The sequence below is a fragment of the Centroberyx affinis genome, unplaced genomic scaffold, assembly GCF_046629955.1.
Source record: "Centroberyx affinis isolate AG114_WGS23_722 - 3 ecotype Tasmania unplaced genomic scaffold, CSIRO-AGI_Caff_v1 ptg001478l_1, whole genome shotgun sequence".
NCBI lineage: Eukaryota > Metazoa > Chordata > Actinopteri > Beryciformes > Berycidae > Centroberyx > Centroberyx affinis.
Window position 1 is genome coordinate 123,550 of NW_027279946.1, and position 21,379 is coordinate 144,928.

At 41.5% G+C, this 21,379-nt stretch overlaps 2 protein-coding genes across 3 annotated transcripts; both read right to left on the reverse strand.

Moving 5' to 3' along the window:
• Positions 1 to 2,401: 2,401 nt before the first annotated feature.
• Positions 2,402 to 10,625, reverse strand: asb5b (ankyrin repeat and SOCS box containing 5b). Of its 2 annotated transcripts, none has more exons than XM_071526914.1 (7): positions 10,505 to 10,625; positions 6,066 to 6,145; positions 5,695 to 5,802; positions 5,436 to 5,589; positions 5,169 to 5,303; positions 4,743 to 4,934; positions 2,402 to 3,354 (listed from the first exon to the last, which is right to left on the reverse strand). In XM_071526914.1, the coding sequence occupies exons 1-7, from the start codon at positions 10,623 to 10,625 to the stop codon at positions 3,227 to 3,229; spliced, it is 918 nt and encodes a 305-aa protein (XP_071383015.1). In that variant the 3' UTR covers positions 2,402 to 3,226. The 2 variants fall into 2 exon arrangements, with proteins under 2 accessions (XP_071383015.1, XP_071383016.1); XM_071526915.1 differs by lacking the exon at positions 10,505 to 10,625 and adding an exon at positions 6,954 to 6,995.
• A 3,194-nt stretch (positions 10,626 to 13,819) lies between these two features.
• On the reverse strand, positions 13,820 to 19,526 carry LOC139650300 (lithostathine-like). The gene is made up of 6 exons (XM_071526918.1): positions 19,461 to 19,526; positions 17,580 to 17,685; positions 16,023 to 16,123; positions 14,918 to 15,064; positions 14,635 to 14,737; positions 13,820 to 14,394 (listed from the first exon to the last, which is right to left on the reverse strand). Exons 2-6 carry the CDS (start codon positions 17,665 to 17,667, stop codon positions 14,327 to 14,329), a joined length of 507 nt encoding a protein of 168 aa, XP_071383019.1. The 5' UTR covers positions 17,668 to 17,685; positions 19,461 to 19,526; the 3' UTR covers positions 13,820 to 14,326.
• Between the last annotated feature and the right edge of the window lie 1,853 nt (positions 19,527 to 21,379).

Consider the following 21,379-nt stretch of genomic DNA (forward strand, 5'->3'; position numbering starts at 1 on the left):
GGGTAGAACAAAAGGAGCAGTCTGTCTGCTATGTTGCACTTTTATTGTTAGGCGCGTTGTTGCGCCACTTGGCTGTAGCTCATATTTGTGATGGGCCTGTCATATTGGAATGCTAAGAAAAGATGAAACTCGTCTGGTCGTTGCAGCAGCAAACATAATTGAGCAGGAAAAAAGACACATCTAAATGCACATATTTTATCTGCCAAAGAAGTATGAAACATTATGTATACAGTATGTAAACAATATGGAAGCATTATGAAAATTCCATTAATATAGGCAGAATATAACAATGAAGGAGATATGTGAAGAACCTAAGTTTGTGAATTTAGAGCAATGTACATGGTGTACAAATATGCATTGTATACACATTAACAAGTCTACATAAGGCCATACGTATGTACATGAAGTGGCATGGTGTGTTGGCTAGCGTTATAAAAAACGATACACCATATCAAAGATATTCACTTTACATTTGCTGGCAGCATATATGCAGAATGTACCATAGGGATATGTACATTACTAGCTGTTGCTTTTACATAAGTTCCACGACGAAAGCACCATATGTACAAAATAAAATGTCTCATCTGTGACAGTATCACTATATTTTCAGAACATGGAGTAGGAAAAGTGTCATATGTGCAGTATTACGCAGAGATATGCAGAAATTAGTCAAAAGCAAAACAGTGCAGTGTATAGAGTAGTCCAGAGTCTAGGAATGCAGTAAGGCAGTCCGGGATTGTTCGTACAGTCAGTGCAGCTTCCTGCCTCAGCTCCCTCCTGGTTGGCTGAGGCTGTGGCCATTGTGGCAGGAAGCATTGTAGGCCTACAGTGTGATGGCTGTCAGCACAAAAGAGCCTAAAGCGCTTAGGTGGGATGAGGCAGAGGCTGAAGGTGCTCCGTAGCCGCACAGAGGTGGTGGGAGGCGTTGTCCAAGATAGAGTTCAGTTTAGTCCTCATCTTCCCCTCTGCTCCTGCCTCCACGCTGTCCAGGTTCAGCCCAGCAAAAGAGCCCATACTCTACACTTTCCTGTGTTTCATTCAAAAAACACTCAGTCCATTTTCACACGTTCATTTCGCAGTATCTCTCTGAGACTTACCAAGAACAGGCCGTTTCTGTCGCTGTGTCTTTAAGGCTCATTAATATTAACGACCCTTCTGTTCTGATTGGCTAACCGTTTCGAGAGCGAAACGTGAGACGCCGCGGCACGGCAGCTACAGGTAGGGAAAACTCTCCGGTAATAAACAATGACAACCGCTTTGAAAAAACACTTTGTTAGTCTATTATTTCTTACAAAAATGATAATGAGCGAACCTTTGTGACGCCACAAAGTTACAGAAGTCCAAACGGCTCGTTTAGAGGCTCGCTTTTCTAATATGGATTGTGTGGATTTAGTTGGTGACCGTGCGTTTTGATACTTTCACCATGTTTAGATAGACCATCAAACTCTTTTATAATCACAGAGGCAAAGGGAATCCTGTTTTACACCATATGGGACCTTTAACCAGTTTGTTAATCCTGCCTGCATCCCCAGCCTTGATGTTCTCTCCAGGATAACACCACAAAGTGCACTGGCCACCGACCACTGATTGATAGGACATAGCATCTTGTTGTACAGGCTTAGGGAGTGGGCAGGTATATCCGGGTGGTGCAGTGCTGCCTTCTCAAACCACCTCTTAGCAGAGATGCAGGCGTTCTGTGCTTTAGTTGGCTTTTCATGGCTTTAGTTGGCAAAGGCGCACCCACAGAGATGCTCCAAAATCACATAAACCCCTTTATGCTTGCCTGTTTCACTTTGATAAATTCATCAGCCAGCAGACACGTTGCATTGTTACGAAGTGATCGTTGTTACGCAGACGATACCCAACTTTATCTGTCAGTGAAACCAAATGATTTTAAGAGGACTGTCTCTCTGCCATTAAGGACTGGATGTCACAAAACATCCTCCAGCTAAACTCGGATAAAACAAAAGTTATTGTTTTTGGCCCCAAAAATTCATCAAGCGATTTTCAGCAGTTTCTTGGTCCATTGGCCTCCAATGTAAAGTCTGCCTCCAAGAATGCAGGTGTTATTTTCCATGGTTGTATGGTCTTTTACTGCTTTTATCTCTAGTAAAGCACTTTGTAACTTTGTTTTAGAAAGGTACTATATAAAGACTGATTGATTGTTCTGGGAATGCAGAAAAATCTGTTGAGCAATAGTTGAGCAGTGTTGAGCCTATTCAGAGTGGAGTTGCATGGTGGTGGATTAGGGTTAGGGTTAGATAGAATGAATGAATTAATAAATTTTGAGCTCTATGTATGTTACTGGATGTTGTTAAAGCAAATATAATAATGCTAAAAGTCATTTGAAGCAGCAACAAATGTTCAATGTGTTTGTTTTTATTCATTTCATTTAGCCTTCATCTAACCAGGATAGTCAATCAAGAACAAATTCTTATTTACAATGAAACACTTGACACATTACTGTCAATACATTATGACAATGCAAACACAATACCCTGCTTGTAAGACTCAAGAGTAATGACAGAGATTGGGATGCATTTAACCAGACAAACATGATGGAGACTGGGTTGAATGTAACACTGACTAGACTATATCCCATTTTTAATAAAAGACCAATATTGGCTCCATACATCAGCAAACGGATATATCGGTTTAACCCTCCTTCATATCTATTGCTACGAGTCTGGTTGCTTTATGAAAGCTTATTTTTAGAATGTTGCACAGCTCACAGTGGCCATGTCCTGGATTTTACCTTATTTATTGGCATTTGCATGTAGATTCTCGAAGGCCAGCACTTGTCGATGGCAAATAAGTTATTAGTAATCACAAAAAGACAAACTGTACATAAATCATTTACAGAGTCAAAGGCATTTGAAAGTCTGGGTCAGCTGTCATTATCAGTCAGGCAATCAGTCATTTGAAACGGGGGGGGGGGGGGGGGAACTTCAGTCATATTAAATAAACATTAAAATGTACCAGAATTGTGGCAATTTTGGTAACACAAGGGTCAGTATTCTGTATGCCCAGGCTGTCTAAAGTGTATCATGATGTTAAAGTAGCCAGGCTCTACCCATATCTACAGCATTTTAAACCAAATTGTTAGTGATGATGTGTCAACAGGGAAATGGGGTGCAACTCATCTCAACTTTAAATGTTAAAGCAATGGCATGTGAGTTTCAATATATCACTGTCATGCTGCGTGCATGTGTGTGTGTGTGTGTGTCTACGGGTCCTGCAGGTAGTGCGTAAGCAAGGGAGGAAGGGGCAGGAGGGGGAGGAGCTTCAGTCTGGATCGACCAATCAGATTCCTGATCAGGAGACGACACAACTGGCAGAGACTCCTAGGAGAGACTGGAGAGAGAGAGAATTATTATTATTATACAGCTCAGTGGTTGCCTGTCTCCTACGTCCTGACAAGAATAAAATCCTGGGGTAAACACTGAATACTTGGAATTTATTATTTATTTATTTTTTTGCATGAAAATGGTCAAATTCAAAGATATTGAATAGCCGCACAAAATATCCACTATTGAAAAAAACCTTCTGTCAACAAACAGAGTTTTGAATATCACACCCAATTTTACATTTTGTTTGTGTTTTGAATATTAAGCATGGACCGATGTTGACACTGTATTTCCATAGACTGACAAGTCAGTACAGATGTACTGCACATGTACTGACTCAGAGTCTGCAAGTTTTCATTCCAACTAAACACAGCAGCAGCTGATTTCACTGATTAAAGAGTAACTAAACCCCACTGGTACTGAACTGGCCATCTGCTATTGGCTGGTCTTTGTACCAGGTGATGTCACTTTCTATAGAGTACAACAAGTGGTGACATCACCTGGCACAAAGACCAGCCAATAGCAGATGGTCAGTTCAGTACCCAGGCTTCACCACAGATTCAGGTGGGGTTTAGTTACTCTTTAAAGAGACCACTTTTCAGGTTGGACTGGCATCTACTGGTTAAAAGCGTGCTATTGCAATTGGAATCAGCCATTGGATGATCTTGGTTACCTGTGATATAGGTTACCTGTTTTGTCATGGTTTGTCATGTATCAATGTGGCCAATAGCAACCAAGATCAGCCAATAGCAGATTGCAATTGCCATAGCAGGCTTTTTTAACCAGTAGATGTCAGTCCAACCTGAAAAGTAGTCTCTATGTTTGATGTTTTTATTTTTTTATTTCTTTAACACAACCAGAGAAGAGGAACTAATCTATGGAAAGAGATTAGTGCCAATGAGTTGAAATTGAACGTGATTATTATAATTTTTACTATATATTTACTATAAACTATAATTTCAAATTCAGATTTCTCAATTCAAAAATCCAGCAATGTCGGAGAGCAAGGACAAAAACTTGGATTGTTGGATTGAATTTTGCTTGAGTGAATGGAGAAAACCGCATTTGAATTGAGAAAACTGAATTTGAAATTATAGTTAAAAGTTAAATACAATAATAATCACATTCAGTTTCATGCCACTGCATTCAATTTGAAATTGTACAAAGTAAAATTTTGATTTATTAAAAAAAATGTTTTTTTTTTAAATGCAACAGTTCAATCTGAGCCTGACAAATTCAAATGTATGCAACTCAAACACATCTCTAGTGGCACTAATCTCTTTCCATACTAATCAGTGTGTGTGTGTGTGTTTGGTTGGAATGAAAACCTGCAGACTCTTGAGCTTCCCCTGGACCGTGACTGAAAACCACTGCAGCGGAAGGTATTGCAGTTACCTTCATATGCCAGCAGCAGTTGTTGTGTCTTGCCACCAGGGGGTGCTAGCTCCACAGGCCGCTGGTTGTTGCCGTCTCTCAAGTTGACGTCCGCTCCGTAGTCCAGCAACACCGAGACCTGATCGGCGCTGTCCTGTCTCACTGCCGCATGGAGGGGACTGTCGCTCCCTCTGCCAACACTAACACTGGCTCCTAGAGGAGAGGGGAGGAGAGGAGGTTAAATCTGACCATGGTGTAGTAGAATAGAAGAGTAGAGTATATACAGTAGTATGGAACATGGCAGCGATCATAAACACAATCTCCAGCCTTCAAAATGAGTCTTCATCTCTTTTTTAACAGTCTATGAGTAGATCAGAGAGTGGTACCTCTGTGCAGTAGAATGCAGTAGAATATAATAGAGTACAGTAGAATGCAGTAGAATAATACCTCTGTGCAGTAGTATCTGGGAGCAGGCTGTGTGCTGGTGCAGACAGCTCATATAGAGAGGGGAGCCCAGGTGGGACACTTCATAGTCTGGATCTGCTCCACTGGACAGCAGTAACTCTACACACTGACTATGACCTGCACACACACATACACACACGTGGTTCAAGTTCAAAATGTCTCATTAAAATCAATTCGTGGTTGAAAATCGAATGCATCAGAGCTGACCTGTCTGTGTGTGTGTGTGTGTGTGTGTGTGTGTGTCCATACCTCTCTTGCAGGCTTCGTGCAGAGCGGAGGGAAGGTGTGTGTGCGGTGTGTGTGTGTGCGCCCCGTTCTGTAGTAACAGTTTCATACAGCTGACACTCCCGGACGAACTGCAGTTGTACAGCGGAGTTACACCGTCAATGGTAGCAGCATTCACCTGGAGGTGCAAACACACACACACACACACACACAGAGACACACGTTAGTCTTTTTGCTCTGACAGAGACCTCGTAATAATAATGATAAGAAGAAGAATATTTACATTAGCTCCAGCGTGTATTAATGCTCTGACACACGCTACATGGTCTGACAGACAGGCTTCGTGGAGAGGGGTCACATGATCAATGGTGACGATGTTGGCGTGGTATCCCTGAAAAATGAAAACACACAACATCATTATTATTATTATTATTATTACCTCACACCATATCTGACAAGAGGATCGGCACCGAAATCATCTCTGTCTCTCAGGTAGAGAGTTCTGTCCGGTGAGCATGCTAACAATTTTCTGATTATAAAAAATGTAGAAATAAAAATAAATATTGTCAATCTAGGTGAATCAGCCCTGTGCCCCCTGTCGGCCAATCCCAATTTGTGTGTGTGTGTGTGTGTGTGTGTGTGTGTGTGAGAGACCTGGGCCAGCAGGGTGCGGAGGGCGAGCAGGCGACCCTGAGAAGCTGCTTCATGGAGGGGAGAGCGATCAGCCCAGGACCCTGGAGAGACAGACAGACAGACAGAGACAGGAAGACTATAATCTATATATATATATATATATACACATTTTTCATCATATCAGTCATACCTGTTCTTTAGAGTTCCAAAACAAAAACAGCCACACAATCACACTGTGAATAGAAAGACCTATACACCATTGTTTGTTGCAAATCAATCAGCTGGAGTTAAGATTTGCACTTATGGTGTAAATATACTGTAGGTCTTTTTGGAACTCTGAAGAACTGGTCCCCACTGACTTCAGTTGTTTTGGAGAAGGCTGCTATGGAGTTGTGCTGGCAGCCTCCCTGTGTGTTATATGGACAAACTTCACCTGTGTTTCAACTGGCATGAGGGGGAGAAGATGATGACAGAATTTTCATTTTTGGCTGAACTATTCCTTTAAACGACTAAATAACATGCAAAGAAAAAAAAATTTCATTGCAGGTTTTGCAGACTGTTGAATACAATATCCCCACACCGCACTGGAATGATCTCTCTGGTCATGTGATATGGAAATAATAAATAATAACAAATATAAAATAAAACCCTATTCGCTAGCTGTGGTCAGGGAGGAACCTCCATCATGTCTGAGGTGGACCACACTGAGCGGCCGATATCTTGATACACTGACAAACCAATATCCGACTAACCGTAATGATGATTGAGTTGTACAATACAACAGCTAAGACTCTGGCAGGACTTCAGCATGCCTCTCTGTGGTTATATTTAGTGCTAGCAAGCTCTTCCTCAACAGCTCTGTCAGCAATAATATATATATACACCACACACACACACATCCATACATACCCATATCTCCGTCTCCCCATGGCACATCCAGCCACCGGTAGGTATAAGACATTTTGAATGAAGTGGAAGCGAACTGACTCCAGGCCTGATAACGGTTGGCCTAGTGTAATGTAGAGTCTCTCAGGCTGGAAGATCACATTACCTGCTATACTGAATACTCAACACTGGTGAGAGACGACAACAACTAAAAATAATGACTAACTAGCTGAATAACTAACTGAATAACTGACTGACTGCTGATGCAGTATAGTCACGTCACATTAACTATACATACTAGTTAATGTAACAGCACTGGACAGAGACCACAACTAACAAACTAGCTAGTTAGCTACTTAGCCTACTAACAGAAAAAACAAGTAAATAGTTTACTAACCCTGACTAAAAACTGGCATGACTAGCTTATGAACTAACTAACTCACTATCTGACTAGCTAACTAACAAGCTAGCTCACTAACTAACCCACTCACTCACTCACTCACTCACTGACAAAACCACTATTTAGCTAATTAGCTACCTGACTAACTAAGCTATTCAAACAAACACACAACATGCAGAAAGGGCTTTGGTATTCTCCAAGTATAGCTAACTCACTCACTCACAGACTAACTAAATAATTACATGTTAGCCACAATAACACACAACATGTAGAAAGGGCTTCACTACTCTCCTCTAATCTTAACCAGCCAGGCAGCCATGTTTGGGTCAGCCATGGCTGTAAGGTCATTCCTGTCCTGGAAGCCGGAACTCCTCTGAATGGTTCTTGTCGGCAGCCATCTTGGAAAGGTCATGAGCAATAACAACAGTTCCCACGCAGAAACAGAAACCTCTTTCACTCCCTCCCTCCCTCTCGGCCATTTCTTTTCACACTCGTCTCAATATCACCCTCTCTCTCTCTCTCTCTCGGTCACACTTTCCCTTCCTTTCTGCTTTTCCTCCCTTCATTTCTGTTTCTCTTTGCTCTCCGTCTTCCTTTACTCTCCTCTCTCATTCCCTGCTGCTACTCTCTCGCTGCCTCTCTCGCCCTGCAATCTCTCTCTCTCTACCTCTCTCCCTAGCTCCCTCTCTCTCTCTCTCTCTCTCTCTCTCTCTGCTGGTCTCTCCCTGCTGTTCATGAATAATCTGAGCTATACCATGTGAGCTGTAATCCTTCACAGCAGTGACAGAGAGACAGAAAGAGAAGAAAAAGAGAGCGGATGACAAGCACAGATGAATACACATTGACAGGAAAAGAGAGAAAGAAACTGGGATGGAAAGACAGACAGAGAGTTATAGCTATACTCCATATTGGGTTAGACCAATATATGGGTTGGATATTGTCCTTTTATTAAAAATCAGATTTGGTCCAGTCAGTGTGGTCCACCTCTGATATGATGGCTATGATGCAGTTTGATTGATTACATATTTATTGTAGAATAGATCAATACTACACTGGTTGTCAATGGGAACCAGAATTAACCTGAACTGATTCTGATGAGACATTCTGATCAGATTCCACAAGTACACATGAATGTTTTTATTATTATGATTATTATTATTATTATTAGTAGTAGTAGTAGCATAGGTTTCAGTGGAGAGTTTTAGTGTCTCATGGTCTAAATGTTGTTTCAGAGGCTTTTCCACCCTAACTAGAATAGAATTCTGGGGGATTTTTTTATTTCATGTTTTTAATGATTACAGCAACTAACAAAACACATTTACGAAATGACAGAGGATGAGCAAGGTGCCATGTGAATAAAGACACATTCACATAGTTGACACACACACACACACACACTGAACCACACATGATAGTCTAACAATGATAAATTAAGAAAAAAAAAGGAAAGGAAATTTTAAGTGAAATAAAAAAAATATAAATATAAATAAAAAAGGGGGAGAGAAAAAAAAGAAGAAAAGAAAATGGTCAGATTTAAAGGGGAATGAAGTAATTTATGACTTCTATCGCCCTCTATCGGCAATCATTGACAGGTCACATTTTCACAATAGAGTTAAGTAGGCTAACTAGTTAGAGCAGAGATCCAACAGAAATGTCTAGTGAAGAGGTAATATATCACCATGCTAAATACTGGAATTATAAACCTGCTTTGAAATTTCTTTCTTTGGTTTGAGAACAAAATCTGCTTCAGTCCAAATGCCGGTATCGGCTTTCGAAAAACCATATCTGTCAAACTGTAGTCCACATGACAATTGAGTCATGTCAGAAACCTATGTCACAGTACAGTATGTTTATAGATCTTTTGTATTGTGCTGACATTTTACTTGTATACAATTTTTCACACAACCTTAGCTCAGTTTGCATTGAAACTCCCACAGTCCTTCTTCACATGAGGAATCATCTAATTGGTCATTCGGTTAGTTTAGAGTTGGTCTGTTGATGATGCCACAACACACAAGTCATTTCGTGAGCCGTTAATCCCGAGCCTTTCAACACACCAAGGTAAATGGAGGGGGCGTTTGCATTTTATTGCTGTTACGGTCCATAACGTTACTGTCAGCTATTTATGTCAGTGCGTCGCCATTGCTACTGAGACATAGACATACTTTTATGGGTAGTTCCAGAGTACACAAAAGTGTGTTGTGTGTGTGTGTGGGAGGGGTTGCTGTCAGGTTGATAACTTTACTTTTGGTTTCAAATTGACAGCATTTGCCATTGAGGTCAATGTCAACCTCACACTGTCAACCCATTGTTTGTCTTACTTTACTCCAGTGTATATGCCATGTCACGTTACCCTGACTATTCAATGTGTGGGATACATCTGCAGCCCTCCTCCATATGCTATAATGCATTATACATAGGCTACAGGGTAATATATATGATGTGACATCTCCTCTCTCATCATGAGCATTTCCCTCCTTGCATTCAAACTTCAGCCATGATTCTCCTGTACGATGCCCTGGTTGTAACTTTACTACAACCGCGCTGTGTGACTGTTCTCCCTCTTTTGACAGCATTTCAGGACATCAAGAGGAAATGACCAAAGCTCTGTGGAAAAAGACCCAAGACAAAACAATCTTGTCCACCTTCATCATCACCACACGGATGAAGATGTTTTCACCAACAACTGGGGATAGGCTAGCCCAAAAAAAAAAAACAATACGCACATTCTTTTTCATTGTTAAAGCCAATGTAGTATGTAACAGACTCGAGACCCCCTTCCTCCTCCACATATGTATTTTTGACATCTTAAATTATTCATTGCTTCCTCTTTAAATGGGTGGACTGGAGTTATTAATTTATCAGTGCATCCCATATGGTTGGCATACCTCTGAATTAGCTGACCATTCAGACTTTACCCTCAAGAAGTCACAGTACAGGTAGCATGTAGTGGTATTAGTAGTAGTAGTAGTAGTAGTAGTAGTATGCTTTTAGTAGTAATAGGTAGTGGTAGTAGCAGTAACTTTAGTAGTAATAGTAGAAGTATTTGTAGTAGCACTAGTGGTGGTAGTTGCAGTAACAGCAATAGCAGTAGTAGTCCTGCCAGTTACAGTCATAGCAGGCTAATAAACAACCTGTGCGTGCATTTATCAATAGCAGTAAGCAGTGGACCGACCTTGGCTGGTCAGGATGCCCCAGCAGGCCTTCTTCCTCTCCGGGCCATGTTCGGGCAGCGGTCCGGACTCAGCGCCTCTCTTCCGGGACAGATCCGGAGCTTTGGACGGAACCTCTGGCATGTTCCCGCGGCGACACCTCACGCGCTTTTAAATACTCAAACTAACGGCTGCACTGGCGGAGCACGAGCCCAGCCGAGAGCAGGAGAGGAGCGGGAGGGGGCGGGGTGGGGTAGGCGGGCGAAGCTCTCTGATTGGGCGAACGACTTTGTTGTTGTTCTGTTCCGCGCGCATGTCGACATCACATTCATGCCCACGTGTGGAGGGAAGGGAGGGAGGGAGAGAGAGAGGGAGAGAGAGAGAGAGAGAGAGAGAGAGAGAGAGGGCAGGGTGGGGGATGGAGAGAGAGAGATTCTATTTTTGTTCTGGCCTTAGATTAGACAGCCAATGTCAGACCTTCACCTGTGTGCTTGTGTGCTTGTGTGCGTGTGTGTGTGTGTTGCTGGTCATTTAAATGTGGTCATTTAAATATGACGATTTTCATGGCAAAAAAATAAAAGAATATTTTAATAAAAGACCAGTATTAGCCCCATATATGAGTCTCACTCTAATAAACAGCATTGTTACATATAGCTCAGCAAAGCTTGGTTATAACCCCCCACCCCACCCCACCCCCAACACACACACACACACACACACGCCACATAGCAGTGTAACTTAAGCAGCAGATGCCGTATATATAGCCAGCAGCCACCAGCAGCAGCATCTTAAAGTAGGTCAAACTGTGGCTGTTTGCATTTGAATTCAACACACAGCTTGAACACCAAGGGCCGGATTCACAACAGTGCTTTTAAGACAGATGTTAAGAAAATCGAAGAGAGTTCTTAAAAGGGCTCTTCAGTGCAATTATGCAATATTAATCTATAGCCCATCTTCTCAGTAGGTCTAAAGGTGATGGTGTAAGGATGAACTTCTAATAAATTCATCCCCCATTTGGTTGGTTGTTGCCCCGTATACAGTTCAATGTACATTTTACATGCTGTAAAAAAAAGCTCCTACCATACAGCTGGAGCTCCTCCCACCCTTTATATCCATCCTAGCTCAACCAGCCTCCCGTAACAATGGGTGTGTATTGCAAAATATGTTGGAGGAGCATGGAGGTATTGCTATTGAACGATGGACGAACCTGAGACAGACCAAAGGAATTAAAGGTTAAATGTGTCATATTTCTGCTTTACTGAAGCATAATATGACAAGTAAATATCAGCAGAGGTTCCCAAATGGTAGCGAGTGAAACAAAGTGAACAGCCACGGCGCACGTGAGATTTCTGCATTGAAAAACAGGCTGTGTTTTTGTTGTTGTTTGAAGGCCCTCCTACCACACCAAGGTCAGTTCAAAAAATCTGGCAATTTGTTTTTCCTTACTTATCGGCAAAAAACACACATCAGAAAATAGAATTTGAGACTTTATTACTAATCGGTAGGGTGTTCTGGTAAATTCGGCATGTATTAATCCCCTAAACAGCTTGAATTTTAACGGACCGGCCATTTATGCGCTGGGGAAGTAGAAATAAATTTTGCTCATAACCTATATAACAAGTTATTTCAGTGGTATCTCAATAAACTCTATACTAAAATATAGCACTTTATAACGTCTGTATCATTACATCTACTTTACAATAAGCATCATTTAAATAGAAGAACCAGTCGGGAGTTAAGGTTTCTAAACGTTGCACAATCCGTTTCGTCGTTGAACATACCTCTTTCTGCCCATGAAACACAGCAGGGGCACGTTCAGTCTGAAAACGGTGTGCACCGTTTTGCTACGGTTTCCGGGTTGAACGTCATGTTTCCTCGAAACAGTGCGAGAAACGGGCTTGGAGGTACGTTGTCTCTCGTTTGGTGGGTGTGTCAGAGGTGTTAGCCAATCAGCAGCGACGTGTATATAAACCCCGCCCTATTAAAAAGGCAGTGCGCACAATGGATTCGACACAAGTCCTTTACAAATGCGTCCGCTGCAGCTTGGTGTCTGCAACAACTGAAATAATTAGAAGACATGTTTGTATCTTTTGCTATTGTATGTGCCATTGTGGAGTGACACTTTCATAAACTTTTCTACTCCACTCTACTCCTCTAAATATATAATGATAAATATTACAATATCATATCACAACAACAGTGATCAGCGATAATGATAGGCCTCATAATAAAATAATTAGCTCATATAGATCCTAACGCAGTCTCGAAGGTAAGAAGTGAATTATCCTTCACCTGAAATGTTTGCCTTGTCATCCTGAAATGCAAATGAGGCAAATGTTGGATCACTATAATTAGGAAGCACAGTTTCCACCAACCCCCTTCACTCCATTGGGATGTTCTCTGCTGTTCTGGACGGCAAGGGCAGTGACTGTAACATCGAGCGTATTTTGTTGTATTAAACACATATTTAAAGAACGCAAAGAATGGCCTTCTCAGCTGCCATAGTTGCAACACTTGCGCACCACCGTTTCCGTTTAAATAAACGTTTTGCTATGTTTTGTCGGGGCTGAACGCAGGGCTGATGAAATCGCGGTAAAATAGCACCAACACAAGTATAGTTTTGTAATTTTTTTGATTATATCCTCTTACAACATCAGCCTGTTGGTTCAGATTGTATTGCATCTTTTTTAATATTGAACAGTTTGCCTTTTCACAACCGCAACTTTCCACCCGGAAAAAACGTTTGGCACTTCCTATGAGCAAAAGCCCTGCTCCGTGGGTTTTGTTGTTTTTCTTTTTTTTGAATTATATCCTCTTATAACATCAATCTGTTGGTTCAGATTGTATTGCATCTTTCTAATATTGAGCAGTTTGCCAGTAAACAGCAAACTACAGTTTGCACTTCCTATGAGCACTTCACAATAAAAGCCTTGCTCTGTGGGTTTTGTTGTTTTGTTGTTGTTTCTTCCATAGTTGACGTTATAAACATGGAATTTACATTGTTACTGGGGTATTTGAGGGTGGAAAAGAGCAAATCTTTTGTCAGATTTCAGCCATCTTAATGGGAAGCAGGTGAATTTCAGAAAATATTGAATTTCAACCCAACTCAGTGCCGCCTGCCATCAGTAACCCCACTCCCATAAAAGTACAGCTCAATAGCTTTCTAGAGAAGTTGACTCCATCTCTCTAGCCCCTTGTGTTGCTGTATAATAAGCCTTCAAAAGTAGCCTGGGGCGTAGTTTCTGAGACCCTTTGAGACTGGGAATGAGAACGGGTTGAAATATCCTGCTTTGGAGACTGCCATGTAATGAGAGACAGAATACAAGGGATATGATGGATGAAGATAAATGTTTTTTTTTTTTTTTTAATATGCTCGCAAAGCAGTGTTAACAACCAGCTGAAGGCACATCATCACCACAAATCCTGAGATTGAGATACATATTGAATAATATAAAAACATTTCTAACATGACACATGTTCTGAGTTGATCTCTTATTGAAAAGATGCAAAGATGTTTGCATTTACACAGGAACAGAAAATCTCCATGTGCTCTGATCATGGCCGTTTTGTTAAGAAAACATGGAAAAGATTAAAGTCAGACATTTTGTCAGACATTTTGTATGAATCTCATCAAAGTAATTACTGTAGAGCATTACATGCCAGGAGTTACATTTTAAAAAGGACAATTATTGTCAACCAAGGTTTAAATGGTTTAGTCTAGTGTGGTTCAGGGTCTGGTTGTAGCTGTGATGTCTGAGACAACTGAAGAAGGCAAAGCTATAACTTGACAGACTGCTGATCTGTCACTCTTCAACACAATCTCCCACTTTCTACTTATTTGGTTACTATATTTTAAAAGCACACACGTAGGGATTGTTTTCTTCGCAGTTACCATTGCTCCACTTGCCAGCCCCTGAAGGAAATGGAATAAAAAATAAAGGTAAGGCATGGTTTTGCAGCATTGAGTGAAACTACATTTTGATCCTTCTGCATCGTAGTGAATAATCTCTTTCCTGCACATTGCCCTTTTGCTTTTATCTATCTTCCACTTCTACCCTCTACTCCATCTTCTATTCCTTATATTCCTCTGTCTCCCCTGCTCCATCTCCCCGTCAGCCTGCCTCATCTTTTTCCACCTCCCGACTCCACTTACCGTGTTCATTCATGAGCACGCAGCGCCCGGCTTGGGTAGGGTAGTTAGGATACCAGTTGTACCAAGCTGGGATCTCCCCATCAATGTACAAGTACTTCTTATTCTAAAAGAGACAGATACGGAGAAGAAGGGACAGAGAGGCAGAAGTGGGAAAGGACAAGGAAGGCGAGAGGAAGATAGAAAGAGATTTAGAGACAAAACTGAGTAAGACGATGGATGGATAAGCAGGTCTGCATAAGACTACATTACAGGTTCATTTTAGCTTACTCAGCCAGGGCCTTACCCATCCGGGGTCGCAGTAGACGGTGAAGCCTCCTATCCAGATCTTGGACTCTTGTCCAGTGGATTCAACAATAAAATCATGCAGGGCTTCATTCGTTTCCTGATCACATATTGAAATTAGATAGGCATTGTTTCTCCTGCAACTGAGCTGTGTGTAAGAGAGAAAGATGAAGAGAGAGAGATACAGAGAGATATTCAACAAAAAAGTCAAGTAAAAGTTTTAGGCTAAATCCTACAGTGGGTAACACCACCAAGTACAAGTGATTTCAGCTGTTTGTCAATGTTTTTTAAGGACTGGGTGTGCTTAAAGCCTTTCCTTTCACCATTCATTAATAACTGCCTTGCAAGACTTATGATTCTACTAAAACTTGGAAAAAGTGGTGGTGCTCTTCTGCTTTTTTCACTCTTCTCCATTTTAACATGTCTTTTACATATTTTTACACCATTACTTGTCACTTTCTTACTTTCCGTTTTTTTTCTACTCAAAATACACCTACTCTTCATATTATTCATACTCCTACATAAGCCAATACATAAGCATTCCTAAGTATTTTCTTTTCACAGAAGTGTCTTAAACTGCCACGTTTCCCACAGTTTTAACACTACATACACATATTATACTTTGCTTCAGCCACTTCAGTTTGAACAGACACAGTCAGTCATGTTCAAAAACACACACACACACACACAGTCACGCGCACACATGGACACACACACGGATACACGCACACACACACACACACACACACACACACACACGGATACATACACACATGCACAGACACATTCAGACACAGGCACAATCCAACATGCACAAACACGCACACAAAGACACACTCATAGACACATGCACACACGGATATGTCTCAATACACTCTTTTTTGTCTAACACTGTTTTCACTGTTTTTCCTTCCGGATTCTTTTATCTTTTTCATACTTTTTGCTTTCAACTGCAAATACTTACTACTTTTCTGCTTTATTACTCCTTTTAAACTTTGGAATCACTCCTTTCCTGTTTTCACTTTCTTACTTTACCTGTTTTTTGTACTCAAAATAAACCTTCTAATCTTCCTACTATTTGTACTCCAGCACTTTTCTAGTCTTACCACTGCGCTTGTGAAGTCAGTTTCGTCGGTGAAGTATTTTACACACCTATCCCCAAGCACAAACCAATCAGGGCGATCTGGGCATGGTGAGAAATCCCTGGCTAAAAGGAGAGAGAGACAAAGAGGGAGAAAGTTAGATAAATCGAGGGTTTGTTATCGAGATGATACTAGCTCACATCTCGCTGAGCTTTATCTTGCAGTGTGTGAGACTTTGAGCTTGAAGACCCAAACACTCTATTGGGGCTGTATAGTCAAGATCACGACAAACCACAAACAGGCCGGGAGCGTATCTATGTTCCCAGGGTCTTATGTTCCCAGGGTCCTATGTTCCCAGGGTCCTATGTTCCCAGGGTCCTATGTTCCCAGGGTCTTATGTTCCCAGGGTCCTATGTTCCCAGGGTCTTATGTTCCCAGGGTCCTATGTTCCCAGGGTCCTACGTTCCCAGGGTCCTAAGTTCCCACGGTCCTATGTTCCCCAGTTCAATATTCTGTTAACATACATTAACCCTCCTATTGTGTTCAGGTCAAATTTGACCCGTTTCAAGTTAAAATATTTCATAAATATTATCCAGTTTTTTTATTGGAACAAGGCTTCAAAACAGCTATATAAACACATTAAAACCAATGGTTATCATTATATTCGATTTTGAAGCTTTCTAACTCTAACCCTAACGAAGTGCAATCAAATTACGGTGGATGGCCTGTGCCTAACCTGGATAGCTCTGATAAAAAGCCCTTCTGTTCTTTGAAACAATTGTGGTCAGGGCTCTGGGTAAAAATCTACAAACAACCAACCTAACCCAAACCCTAACCCTAAACCCTAAACCCTAACCCTAAACCCTAACCCTAACCCTAGAACTGGGGAACATAGGACCCTGGGAACATAGGAATGACTCCAACAGGCCTTGTCAGTCATCCATGAAGCCTTGAGCCCAACTCAAAGCCAGAGCAAGGTGAGTCTTGATCAAGACCAGTTACAAAAGAGTGCTCAAATTGATATGCTCATGACACTCAGGTTTTTCAATAGATAGAATTCGATCAAGCGTCATCACGATTGCCGCGGCCATGTTGACGTAGCGCTGCAGGAAGCTAGCCACCGTTACCGTTACCTCTGTTGCCTATTACTGTTTCTATTGCGTTCTATTACAAAATAGCGATGGTGCCCTGTGTAATACACGGCAATAAAACCCTGGGGTTCGTTTTTATGCCATCACTACCGTCCGCAGACGTGAAGGGAAAGAGACTGAGGATCTGCCAGCGCAGGAGAGATGTGTGGATAGCTAGGAGAAACAGGCAAAACCTTCAGCCAACTCCTCACAGCAAAGTCTGCTCACATTATTTTACCCACATACTCACCTCTAGACTAGACTAGACTTTAGATCACAACCACAGAGTCAAGCACAATATGGGGAAGTGGACACACAGCAAACAGACAGAAAGGAGAGGCGGAGAGATGGAACAGGAGGATGCAAGATTCATATGAAACGTGTTGACTCACTCTTCCTTACCTTCCCCCAAACACATTCTGTGTCACCAAACATTCTGTGTCTGTCATACCATTGCCAGTTGAGTTCAGCAGAGCAGGAGCAGGAGCAGCAGAAGCCACCGCCATCATCATGACCAACACAGGCAGAACCTTCTCCATGACTGAACTTCTCCTCAGCTGTAAGAGAAAGCACACCTCTGTCACTGAAAATAGTGAAAATACTGAAGTATCAATGATCACCACACCTGGAAATGAGGCTTCAGGTTTCTATCCAGTCAAAGGAGTGCAACCATTGGATGAGTCAGAATGAGCACTGGCTGAAAGGGGACTTCATAAACTACTGTGGGCTTTCCATTAGCCCATCCACAGTATTGAGATTTATGATAATCACAATCCAACAGCGCGGCACAGACAGTGGTATTTCTATATCTGTATGCCTATATAGCCACTACTACACAGTTTTGTCTATTATTATTGAAAATAACCAGTGGTGGAAGAAGTACTCAGATCTTTTACTTAAAGACCCTATAGACAACTTTTTTGCTTTAACATCATTATGAAGTAAATGTTGATTGCACAGTGTAATGGCTATAGAAGAATGACACCATCGGTGTTTAGATTGGTTCCTATAAGCCTCGCTTTCACTATGCAATTCTGTCTGCCACCGGGTACGATCTCCCGGGAGAATGAAGGCTCGACTTACGGCACAAAGGAAGTGCGTCATCCATTGCGCAACCAAAAGAGGAATAGAATAGGTTTTCCCCGGTAGCTATCGGTAGCTACTGGGGAACACACAACCTGCCTACTTATTAATACTACCGGATGTTTTACTCTGCCTTTATCATAGCACTGAGATCGGGGTTTCTAGTTCAAATTGGGATTCTTACGGTTGTTTCTTGCTTTGGACAGTAGCCAGGCTGCTGGCAGCGTTAGCCATGTTGCTAACGCTACCGCTAGCAGCCAGAAAATGAACCAGGAGCTACAAGGAAGCCAGGACCAGCCAGAAACAAACATCTACGGTATGTTTGTTTCTGGCTGCTAGCATTAGCGTTAGCTAGCGTAAGCAACGTTAGCCATGTTGCTAACGCTAGCAGCCAGAAACAAACAAATGATCCATTGTCTGTTTGATAATCTAAACAAAGTACACGTTTTCTTGCAGTGGCCTTTCTAAAATGAGCAGTGGTGAGAGTTACTATATTGTGTTATGATCAAGGAGTTGATAAGCAGACAGATGGTTTGTTCGACTGCACGAAGCTAGGCTCTAACAGAAGTACAAAAGTATTAGCATCAAAATGTACTTAAAGCAACAAAAGTAAAAGTACTCATTACGCAGAATGGCCCATTTAAGTATAATACAGTATTATATTATTGAATTATAATTATTGATGCATTAATGTGTAAGCATCACTTTAATGTTGCAGCTGGAAAAGGTGGGGCTGATTTCCACTACTTTATATACTGCTGGGTAGCTCACAGTAATCTATAATAATACATCACAATTTATTAGTTGATTATTTTTGTATTAATAATCTGAATCTTCAAAGTAACTACTAACTTAAGTTATCAAATAAAGGTAGTGGAGTAGAAAGTACAATATTTCCCTCTGAAATGTAGTGGAGTAGAAGTATAAAGTAGCATAAAATGGTAATACTCAAGTAAAGTACCTCAAAATTGTACTTAAGTACAGTATTCGAGTAAATGTACCTAGTTACTTTCCACCTCTGAAAATAACTACATATTCATACAGTCAGTCAATATTTGAAATAATTACTTCATCCCCCACGCTGGTCATTTCTGGTTAGAAATGCTGGTAACAAACAATCTAAGGAATTAACTGACTAGTCCAACATATTTACATCATACCAACCACTGCAAATTTATATTACAGTAAGACTAAAAGTGATATTATTAGTGATATTATTATATTATTAGGCTTTAATATGGTAGGTTACCTTTATGTCTTCAGATCCAAGATGTAGATGCTCTCTCTCGTCTTCTCCTCCCTGGAGCTTGTTATTCTGTCTATCATCCCCTCCTCTTTTTATAGCTGCCTTCTACTCCGTGCTTACCAACCTTTCTTCACTGTGTGTGTGTGATTGAGAGATAAACACTTATCAGACAGTGTCCTCATCACTCATCATGTGTCTGGTGGAGTATAGCAACCAGTTTAGTCTAGACAGTGTCAACACTACTGAACCAAAACAGCCTTGACTAGTACTTCTCGGTCCGAAGTAAAGCCAAAAAGTCTTCATCAGTTTGAATTTGTAAAGTGATTGATGGAGTTGGCATGGAAATGGCTGCCAAACTGCCATGCTGGATAAAATCTGTTTAATCTCCTGAGCAGGCTGGACAGAATGACAGAGGAGAACTCAAAATGCAAAGGGAAAGGCAAAAGCAAAAGATTAAAGGCGAAGATTCTTGTATGTCAATTATAACACAAGTGAGTTTTGCTTATTTCTGCTATATCAATATGCAGTGAAGAGTAACAGGATGCCACGACAAAGGTCATGAGCTGGACTCAAACCCACAATACATCAAATACATGGTATGTCTCTTACGGTGCACATACTCGGCCAAAAAAGTGACTCTGAGTTGATTCTGTTGCCACAATAGCCGAAAGTAAAACGGCATTTTTAAAAACATGAGTGTTTGGAAATATAGATGAGGAACATTCAGCTTAATTAAAAACAGGAAATATGGGAAATTGTTTATTTGGTCATGCTTGTCATAGTTCATGGCCGGCCTACCAAATAGTTCTACTGCAAGTTTGATATTGGGCTCAACCAAACTTGATGTCTGCAGCACTGCTTGAACGACCCGCCTCGAGATCATTTTCTCGTTATCTCGGATAACAAAAATTGATTTCTCGAGATAATGAGATCATTTTCTGCTTGGAGCCAACATCCTGAAGGAAAACATATTAATTAAAACCCAAATGTTGAATTAGGCCTACCTGTGTTCAGTGTTCAGTATGGAAGCTCATTGAAGACATGTTTTCAGAATCAGAATCAGAATCAGCTTTATTGGTCAAGTATGTACACATACAATAGTCCAGGTGATATGTGCCAAATTTGAGGTGAAATGTCCACTTTTTCATAAAAGCATGAAACAGTTTGGGGCCCTGAACATTTTCAGAAATGACGCCTCATGGCCCCATTTTACTTTCCGCCATAGCCAAATTATGTATTTTGCATCATATCTCCTGAACCACACATGATAACACAGAAAACTGTGTACTGTGTCACAGCCAGTGAAAGCATGGGACAAAGGAAGGACCCAGAGACTTGGCAGTCTCATGGGCAGGTATGTATCTGAAGTTCTTGCCAGTCCCAAATGCCACCCACAGCTCCTCACTGTCCAGCTCTGACACATGCGCAATGGCTAGGACCACAACTTCTGTGTCCACAGTGTGCAGGCCAGGGTGATCTTTTTAAATCCTTTTCTTGCAGTGTCAAGAATCCGGACATTTCGCCCGCCCCGAATAGACCGAGTAGACCAGAAACACCCGCTGCACCAAAGAAACGCTTAAAGCCGGCAAAGAAATGGAAGGTTACACCTACGGGGTCTGCCGACACCACAACTGAAGGAAGGTGGGATCACTTAATTTCACCAATCTCTCCGCCAGCAGAGGATCGAGGAATGTATTCACCCACTCCCCCTCCGCTCCTATTATTCATCGACCTCTCCCACTACTCCACGCAGTGGCGAGGAGGGTAATAGCGCCGGGAGAGTGATGAATCAATGGGAGGGGCTGATGGGGGAAACTATGCTCATACTGGATGAATGGAGACCACCGTTGGAGGGGAAAGGGGGCCTCCAACGTTCTCGTTCTACGTCAAGTTTCGCGGATGTGCTGGCTGCTTTTGACAAG

What these genes read in the sequence shown, in the direction of transcription:
- LOC139650300 (XM_071526918.1), bottom strand. Translation starts at nt 17,667, where the DNA reads ATGGAGAAGGTTCTGCCTGTGTTGGTCATGATGATGGCGGTGGCTTCT. An exon ending in GCTGAACTCAACTGGCAATG is followed by an intron (nt 16,124 to 17,579) that starts GTATGACAGACA and finishes CTCTCCTTTTAG; the next exon opens with CCAGGGATTTCTCACCATGC. An exon ending in CGTGCTCATGAATGAACACG is followed by an intron (nt 14,395 to 14,634) that starts GTAAGTGGAGTC and finishes CATTTCCTTCAG; the next exon opens with GGGCTGGCAAGTGGAGCAAT.
- asb5b (XM_071526914.1), bottom strand. Translation starts at nt 10,625, where the DNA reads ATGCCAGAGGTTCCGTCCAAAGCTCCGGATCTGTCCCGGAAGAGAGGC. An exon ending in GCACGAAGCCTGCAAGAGAG is followed by an intron (nt 5,304 to 5,435) that starts GTATGGACACAC and finishes GTGTGTGTGCAG; the next exon opens with GTCATAGTCAGTGTGTAGAG. An exon ending in CCAGATACTACTGCACAGAG is followed by an intron (nt 4,935 to 5,168) that starts GTATTATTCTAC and finishes CCTCTCCTCTAG; the next exon opens with GAGCCAGTGTTAGTGTTGGC.